Source organism: Prinia subflava, chromosome 9 (genome assembly GCF_021018805.1).
Source record: "Prinia subflava isolate CZ2003 ecotype Zambia chromosome 9, Cam_Psub_1.2, whole genome shotgun sequence".
NCBI classification, from domain to species: Eukaryota; Metazoa; Chordata; class Aves; order Passeriformes; family Cisticolidae; genus Prinia; species Prinia subflava.
The window spans coordinates 569642-578289 of record NC_086255.1 but is presented as its reverse complement, the minus strand read 5'-3'; the positions used below and the strand labels follow the sequence as shown (position 1 = coordinate 578289).

Sequence of the window (8648 nt, the reverse complement as noted above, 5' to 3'; positions counted from 1 at the left end):
CCAGGCTCAGACACGGATTTGTCTCAGCCTCCACTGCTCCTTTGAAGTGAGCAGCGGCTTTGGGAGCTGCATCTGCGCTGCAACCAGCGAGCAGCACTTTGTGCCGAGTGAGATAAATCATTCCTGCACGGAGGGGGATCAAAAGACAAAGCGGAGATCTCCCGACACCTCCAGGGGCTGCTTTTATTGAGGTTAAAATACAAAATCCAGAGCTGTGGGGGAAATACCAGCCCCTGTGGGCCGTGGCTGCTGTGCCCTCCCTGCAGCAGCGGGGTTGGGGTGCTGTCCCCATCCCCAGCACCTCTGCCTCGCCCTGGAGCTCCCAGCCCAGCACCAGCCCTGGCACTGACGGCAGCAGGGGCCGGCGTGGGCACGGCTGTCCCAGTGGCTGTGCCTGGGGGTCTCATCCTCACTGAGATCCGCACCCACCACGGACAGCGCCTGCAGCCCCTTCTGTGCCGCTGCAGCCGCCCTGGGGAACCACAGCGCTGGTGGCGCTGGAAGGGGGACACGGGAACGCCTGGATCCAGCTGTTCCCCTCTCAGCGCCTGTTTCTGAACCATTTCATGGCAGTGGTGCCACAGCTCCCGTCCCGCCCAGCTCTGTGGTAGCTGAGAGTCCCACCAGCCCGGATTCGGGCTGGGTTCCAGAATTCTAGCAGTTGGATGCTTCCGTGCTTCCATGCATTTGCAGCTCAATACCCTGGAAATGACACCAAATCCTTGGCAGTGTTAAAAATACACATTTATTACTCCACATGTGCAATGGCTTCCGGCAGTATCTGCAAAAACACAACCTTGTTCTAACTTAAATATTCTGTGATGTGGTAAAATTGTCATGCAAGAAAATTACAGGAATGTATTAACATAAAATACAAAGATATATTTACATATATCTGCACTGAAATTATTTTTAAAAATACCCTCCAAGGCAGCAGGATTTCAGCACTGTCTAGGGTCAAGTCCATATTACTGGTATTTTTGCTATTATTTTATTACTCTTGGACTCTTTTTGGCAAGCTCTGGAGTAATAGAGAATTGGCAACAGAAGAAACATCAGGACCTGACCTGGCATTTGTCTTCTGCACAAAATTCCCAGTGAAGGCTGTGGAATTCAATGCAAACACTTTAAAATATGCAACTTTGCAAAACTTTGAAACACAACAGAGATAAGAAAACAATCTCATGGCAAGTGATTAAAGGAGAATAATTTATAGTGCTGTAGACTTTTCACAGCAGATAATGGCACACACTGTATAAATCTGTCATACAAAAAAAATACAGGTATTTAAATATTTATGTACAGAAGATTCCTGTGTTCTGGCTGTAGTGGAGGTGTAACCCAGAGCTGCCAGTGACACCTTCCAGGCTGGGATGTGGGACCAGGGGTCTGTCACAACTTCACTGTGAGGTTTGCTCAGCAGCAGTAGCCAGGGCACAGCCAGAACCATGGCACCAACAAGGGCACCACAACCCTGCCACGCCTTTGTCCCCATCCCCAGCCCATGCCAGCAGCCAGGGACAGCCAACACCCATGGGAGGGGCACAGGGAGGAGAGGAACAGACCCCCAGGACTCCGTTGTGGATGAGGTGAGCTAGGACATGCTGGCAGGAGCCACAGAGGTGTGTAGGGCCAACAGGAGCCAGCTGGCACTGGCTCCTTACAGGACACAGCAGTGGGGACACAGGAGGGGACCGGAGTGGGGCACAGGGGGCTGGGAGGCCCCAGAGCACTGAAACCCCCACAGGGGTTCTGACAATGAGAACATTGAGCTGTTTCCTGCCACTTGTCCCTTTTCCAGTTGCTCTTTTCAGGCCCTTTCCTCTCCAGGGATTGAGTGCAAACAGGGTCACTGAAATCCTGTCCCCAGCAGGCTCTGGCGCTCCTGGTTTCTGCCAGGGGCTGCTGAGCAGTTTTGCACAATGCGCTGAAGAAGAGCGGTGCTGCAAGGGGAACAGACAACCGACAGAGATAGGGTTTGGGCTGAGAAACCTGAGTTTCAGAAGAAAGCCAGCAGCTCCCCACACACACCAACCCCCACCTCAGGGCCCACTTGTCTCTTGGCCTAAGGAAAGCGACGAAAACATCAATTACACACATCCTGTAACTACAACACCTCTCCTGGCCTGAGAGCTCCTGGCTGAATAGGATGTATCTTCATCACTCATCTATGGGATGATCCGGTCAAAAAATCAGTGACGCTCCTCGACATTCTGATAGTCCAGAATTTCGCTGTTATTTACAGAAGTTGCTAAATAGTGCAATGGAATTCACTGTAAAACCCTACCCACACCGGTAGAGTAAATCACCTGTAATTCACAACTGCAGAATAAATACGTGGTCTGACCCTGTCCCTGTGCCAGGACAGAGCTGGTGTTCCAGCTGAGAGATGTGGGATGGAGACACAAGATGAGCACAGAGCCCCGGGGAGAGGACCAGGCTGCCCGTGTGGAGAGCAAAGGGGTCAGAGCACGTGGCCCACCTGCACATAAAGGTGAGCTCTGGCAGGTGAGAGAAGGTAATTAGACCTCCCTGGTACCCAGTAAAGAGACTGGAAGTTACTGGGGGCAGAGAGGGCAGCCTGGGATCAGAGGCAGGGTAGGTGCCCTCCTGTAGCTGGGAGAAGGAGCAGGAGGACACACTGATTTCAGGCCTTGCACACTGACTGGCCACAGCCCCTGAGCCATCATTAACGCAGCTCCTAACGAAGCACGGGGTGAGCAGGACCCCTGGCTGACACCAGGGACCCTGGGCCTGACAGCATCTACTGGCTCTGCCCTGAAAATAACCATGCAACTGGAGCCAGAGCTTCGGCTCCCCTCCTCCTGCACACCCTTAAAGACTTGCATGAAAACATCTCTGCACAAGCTCAGCCACACGCTGATTCCCACACTCAGCTGTGGGAGACACACACGCCGTGTCCTTGCTTGTGTAAGATCATTCTGTACCACTCCACCTTCCTGGTTCATTCACGGAAACAAAAACCACAACAAAACTGGTCCTGACAGAGTCTGATCTGTTAAAAACATCTCCCATCCATTTCTGCATTAGGAATACCCAGTAAGGCTGCAGACACTGCAGCCCTCCAGAGTCTGGCAGCAAAGAGCTGCTGATGGTTTGTGCTGACTGTGGTCCCACCACACACCTGGGGCACCAGAGCAGTGCTGTGGCACTGCAGGGGCTCGGGTTCAGCCACTGAAACCAAAAACCACTCTGCAGCAGGTTCAACTACTAATATAGTGAAGGCCCTGCAACAAGAAAGGCAACAAGAAAGGTAACATCCACAGCAGGAGCAAGGGAAGATTTCCCATCTTATTAAGACAGGTATTGGCAAATTATATACAATACTTGTACTTTACACTGAAAATAAAGTCAATCAGAGGGTGAAATATGATATTCCTGTCTTTCATAACCAAGCAGGCTTGCAAGGCCACCCACTCTGCCTCCAACAAAACCTCAGCTGCAATAAACCGTGTCCTCTGAACCTGGGCACATGGAGCCAGACCCTGCAACCCACCCCACAGCTCCTCACTGCCTGCAGCAGCCACGTCAAGGAAGAGAATATTTTAAATGCTTTCTGCATCTCAAATACATGTTATACCATTACCCAGCCCCTGAAGAATCCATGGAGTGCACAAAAAACATTTATTTGCCTTGAATCAGTAAAGGAACTGACAGGTGACACGAGGACAGGAGGTGCCTGTGCCGTCCTTGTGCCGCAGGACGGAACAGCTGGAGGCTCCAGGGGCTGGTGCCAGCGAAGCCCCAGGGCTGCTCTGCCCTGCACAGGGACTGCCATCCCCAGGGCAGCACCTGGAACGGGGAGTGCCACAGGCAAGGCCGCACCACCTCTGCCCTTCCTCCCTGCCCCTGTCCCTCCCCGCGGGACCCAAGGACATGGCTTCGCTCCCTGTCCTCCCACTGCATTAAAAACATGTAGACCAGCAACCTGACATTAAAACAGAAAGACTAAATGAGTCCATCTCCTCCCCTGACAAGTTGCATAGGCCGTATCTCCCCCGACAGGCAGCCGTGGTGCCGGGAGGGCAGTCCTGTGGGAACTCGGGTGTGCTCCGTGAGGAGCTGGGCTGGCGATCCACGGCCCGGGAGGGCAGTCCTGTGGGAACTCGGGTGTGCTCCGGCGCTGCCGGCGCTGTCCGGGCTCGGTGCTCCGCGCAGCCGAGGGCGGTGAGGGCGGGCAGCCTGGCCCGCGGCCCCGGCCTAGCTGCTGCCCGAGGAGCACACGGAGCTGCACATGTGCAGGGGCTCGGCCTCGGGCTCCCCCTCCTCGGTGGTCTCGGAGGCAGACACGGACTCGCTCGGCGGCTCCTGGCTCTTCTTTAGCCTGTGGGAGCGGAGGAAGCAGGGGTTGCACAGCTGCCCCAGCAGCGGGCAGGGCGGTGTGAGCGCGGTGCCCGCTCACTGCTCGGGAGGTGCCTACGGCAGAGCCACGGGGAGCGAGAGTCCTCCAGGGGCTCACAAACGGGTCATGACAGAGCCCAGGGATCGGCAAACCACACAGAACTGCTCTGGAATGCCCCAGAACAGCCTGCAAGGCTTCAGCACACCCAGACCTTGGCCGGGAGTACCCACAGCACAGCCAGGCTCCTGCCAGCCCCCTGCTCCACGGAGCCTGCCTCACGCTCTGCTCGTGGACCAAACAGCCCCAGCCCTGGGGAGGCAGTGGCTTTAATCCAGCACTGGGGCTTTAATCCAGCACTTCCACTGTCTGCTTATTCCCAGCAGGGACTTTTCCAACCTTAATGATCTTATGAATCTATTCTAAGTGTTAAAGACCTCCACAATCATGGAGTCCAACCGTCCTCACCTTTTCCCAAAACATCATCTGCTAAAAGCAGGATGGGTGAGGAGGTGCTACAGGGGAATGGAAGTAGTGTCACACACACATGTTAAATCCCAGAAGTCTCTCTGCAGCATATTTTATTTAATGGCAGTTAATAATCCCTGATCTTGCCTCCCTTTGTAGCCAGAACCATTTTTCATACACAGGCAGCACCAGCTCCTCTGCTGACACCAGTCACCTGGGGCTAAGCCAGCAGCAAGGTGCTCCTGGCTGTCAGGCACTGGCACTGATTCCTAAGGGAAGTCAGAAAACGGAGTATCTTTCCCTAAAAAAAGCACCCCACACACTCACTTCTCTCTGTTGAAGATGACAAAGTCCTGCTGGAGAGCTTCAAGGCATTCCTGGAGATAGTCATTTTCCTATTGAAGAAAAACAAGACATGCATAAGCAGCCCCATTTGCATCTCTTTGCTGCCTGCAGCCCCAGCACTCCCAGCTGTGTGCAGGAGCCCCCAGCCCCCAAACCTCAGCCCAACAGCTGGAGGCAGCAGGGCTGGCTGCCATGTGGCTTTCACCAGCAGCTTGTGCCATCCACAGCAGCAGTTTTCCATAAAACACAGATCTCACTGTTCCTGACATAAACATAACGCATTTATCCACGGATCCTGTATTTTGGGAATGCTGTCAGCCCAAAGGAAGCACAGGCAGCGTGGGGAGAGCCCAGCACACAGCCCACGCGTGGGAGACCCTGCAAAGGCACACAGGGAGCTGCTGCCTTGTGCCCAGGCTCGCAGCCCTGGGGCTGTGCAGGGACAGAGGATGAACACACCGGGCTGCCCACACCTCTGCTGCTCTTCACTTTCCACAGTACCCACTGCTGAGAAAGTTTGGTCAAATTTCCATAAGAGGTGTACGTGATTATTGAAACTACTCCAATGGGCAAATGTTTTCATCAAAATAAGCCCGTGGCTCCCGCAGTGTGGCAGTGACAGCTGCAATACCCGCCCAAATCCAGCCTTTTCCCAGCTGGATGGTACCCCGGGGAGCACATACAGACTGGGAGCTATCTTTGCTGTTATCCCTTGACTTGTTCTTTGCAAGCCTCTTCTTCTTCTTGTGCAGGGGCCTTGACTCCAGAATCATCTCCTCCAGTTCAAAGGTGGGGTCGCAGTGCAGGCGGCCCTTCTGCCAGGACACAAGGCACAGCAGAGACTCAGAAACCACTCCCCCCACAGAAAACCTCTGCTCTCACAGCGGCTGCTGCAGTGTGAGGAGCAGCCCCTGCTGGGGAGGGGGATACGGGTCACTGCCACTCACGTTGGGGACGAAGCCCGGCTCCACGCGCTTCTCGCACACATCGCTCCAGACCACGCCCGACAGGTGAGCCGAGGCCTGGATGTGGGCCAGGCACGAGAAGCGATGCTCAGGGTTCACTGTCAGCAGCTGCAGAGGGAAAAGCACCGGTGATAAAGCATTGGAGAGAGGAGATTTCCAGCCAGAGAAGGAAGACCAGGCCCCCAGCAGCAGCCTGCCCAGGCCAGCTGCAGTGCTTCAGCAAAGCCGAGGAGCCTTTCTGCTGTGGGAAATAGGTGACATACTGCAGGGAAAATACAAAAGAAAATGTTCAGCAGGTACCCCAGTGTTTTGGGGGACATGGGGGTCCTCTCCCGGCTGGGGGGCGGCTGGCACACTCCTGGTGAGAGGCTGCATTCCCTGGAAGCCCGGCTGCCCAGCAGATGGCAATGCAAACCTGCCGAATGCGCCACCGCAGCCGCTGCCAGCAACTGCTCCTCATTAAACTGAATCTAATTATGCAAATTACCCACCCAACATTAACTCATATCAGAGGCACTTATTTGCTGCCGGCACTGGCTGTATCTTTCCTACAGTAAACTCACCAGCTACTTTTCAGAGTTCTCAAGCAAGCCAGAGCTAAACCAGCCGCCCAAACACGTCCCAGCTTTCTCCAGCAGCAGCATGAGGAAAGCAGCAGAGTCCTCCATAGAGCCCTCCCCAGAGCTCTCACAACACCATCAGACCCCTCAGCCCCCAAGAACCAGGCAGAGGGAGCAGGCAGTGCTGCAGTGCAGCACGTGTGCTTCACCTCACCTGCCAGCCCAGGCAGAGGTGCTGCCTTTACAGGTGACAGTGACCATGGAGAGGATGGGATGCTGGAAGGCACAATTCTAGCCCAGCTGGGATCTGACTGGCACACCCAAAACAGCCTTTTTGCTTCCCTTGCTATCAAAAATTGTGCATCTTATTACAGGGGTAATAAACACACAACACACATAATCAATCATAGGCTCCCAGGCTGGATAGTGTGGAAGCTCACCCAGTGCCACCCCTGCCATGGCAGGGACACCTCCCACTGTCCCAGGCTGCTCCAGCCCCAGTGTCCAGCCTGGCCTTGGGCACTGCCAGGGATCCAGGGGCAGCCACAGCTGCTCTGGGCACCCTGTGCCAGGGCCTGCCCACCCTCACAGGGAACAATTCCTGATTCCCAAGAGCCCATCCAGCCCTGCCCTCTGGCAGCTGAAAGCCATTTCCTGTGTCCTGTCCTTCCACCCTTTGTCCCAAGTCCCTTTTCCAGCTTCTCCTGGAGCCCCTTTAGGCGCTGGAAGGGACTTGAAGGTCTCCCTGGGGCCGTCTCCTCTCAGGGAAACTTCCCTAACTCTTCCAGCCTGTTTTTTTGTATATTATAATTATTACTCTTATTATTCATTGTTTGTTAATATGCTGATAATTTTTCAGGTAGCCCTGCCTGCTCAGTAGCTGCCGTCCAACCCAAACCCACCCCAGAAGGACAGCTCATCCCAGATTCCCCCAGCTCCACCCCAGAGGGGCCCTCACCTTGCGCAGCAGCGCGACCATTTCCTTGGACCAGGCTGAGGAGTACTGAACGCTGACAGTGCTGAAGAGCTGCACCAGGGACTCCACGGGGTTGTTGGAGTGGATGTCGTACGGCCTCTGGGGACAAGAGCACAAAGGTGAGGCGTCCCCTGTCCCCCTGGGCCAGCCAGAGCACACGGTCCAGGGCTGGGATGCCGCAGCCCTACCCAGCCCCGCAGCAGCTCGTAGGCCATGATTCCCAGAGACCACCAGTCCACCTCGAAGGAATAGCCCGTCCCGCCGCTCAGGAAGGAATGGAAAATCTCCGGGGCTGAGCAGAAAGGGACAACAGGTTACTCGTTGTTCTCTGTTCTGGTGTTTCATGAAGTCAGTGCACAACGCTTACGGGGATTTCTCCGCAGGGCTGCCCCAGGGGAGGCTGTGGGAGGCAGGGGAGCAGCCGCAGCCCACGCTACCCTCGCTGGGAACTGGGATGTCCCACCTGCAGGGACAGCCCTCCCAGCACAGGACAGCACCGTGGGGCCACGGGAGACACCGAGTGCAAGGCTGGAGCCAGAGAGAGATGGGGAGGGCAGGGTAGGATGGAGGGGACTGGAAGGATGTAATGCAGAAGGCAGGACAGGGCAGGACAGGGCAGGACAGGATGGGATGGGGTGACATGCCAGCCACGACGCCTTCCCACTAGGAGTTCCCTTCTCGAACAGTCAGGCTTTGCTGAAGGACTTGGACACGAGCACCAATGTCCTAAATTAACTGGATGTCCCTGCCTCAGCCAGGGCCTGTTGGGCAGTGTGTGCTGAGCACACCAAATGTGACACAGGCACGAGAGCAGCCGTTGTTTCTTACCCATGTATGGCTTTGTCCCAGCCAACGCTGTCGCTCTTTCACCGTCCCTAATGATTGTTGCAATATTAAAATCTGTTAAATGGGCATGACCTTAAATAAAGACACATTTTAAGAAGGAATTAATGGAGTGCAGTGGCAATGCAGAG

General features: G+C 55.1%; 1 protein-coding gene across 5 annotated transcripts in view; it reads right to left on the bottom strand.

Annotated features, from left to right (window-relative positions):
• Positions 1-728: 728 nt before the first annotated feature.
• STK32C (serine/threonine kinase 32C) overlaps positions 729-8648 on the bottom strand; it is a 72037-nt gene continuing 64117 nt past the window's right edge. For 3 of the 5 annotated variants that reach the window (XM_063405038.1, XM_063405041.1, XM_063405039.1), the window contains 7 exons: positions 8503-8592; positions 7863-7966; positions 7657-7773; positions 6121-6246; positions 5857-5988; positions 5156-5223; positions 4070-4345 (listed from right to left, as the gene is read on the bottom strand). In XM_063405038.1, coding sequence (XP_063261108.1) covers positions 4222-4345; positions 5156-5223; positions 5857-5988; positions 6121-6246; positions 7657-7773; positions 7863-7966; positions 8503-8592 — 761 coding nt within the window. In that variant the 3' untranslated portion in view covers positions 4070-4221. Of the gene's footprint in view, positions 1944-4069; positions 4346-5155; positions 5224-5856; positions 5989-6120; positions 6247-7656; positions 7774-7862; positions 7967-8502; positions 8593-8648 lie in introns of those variants that run through there. The other 2 variants (XM_063405042.1, XR_010081272.1) reach the window with 2 other exon arrangements.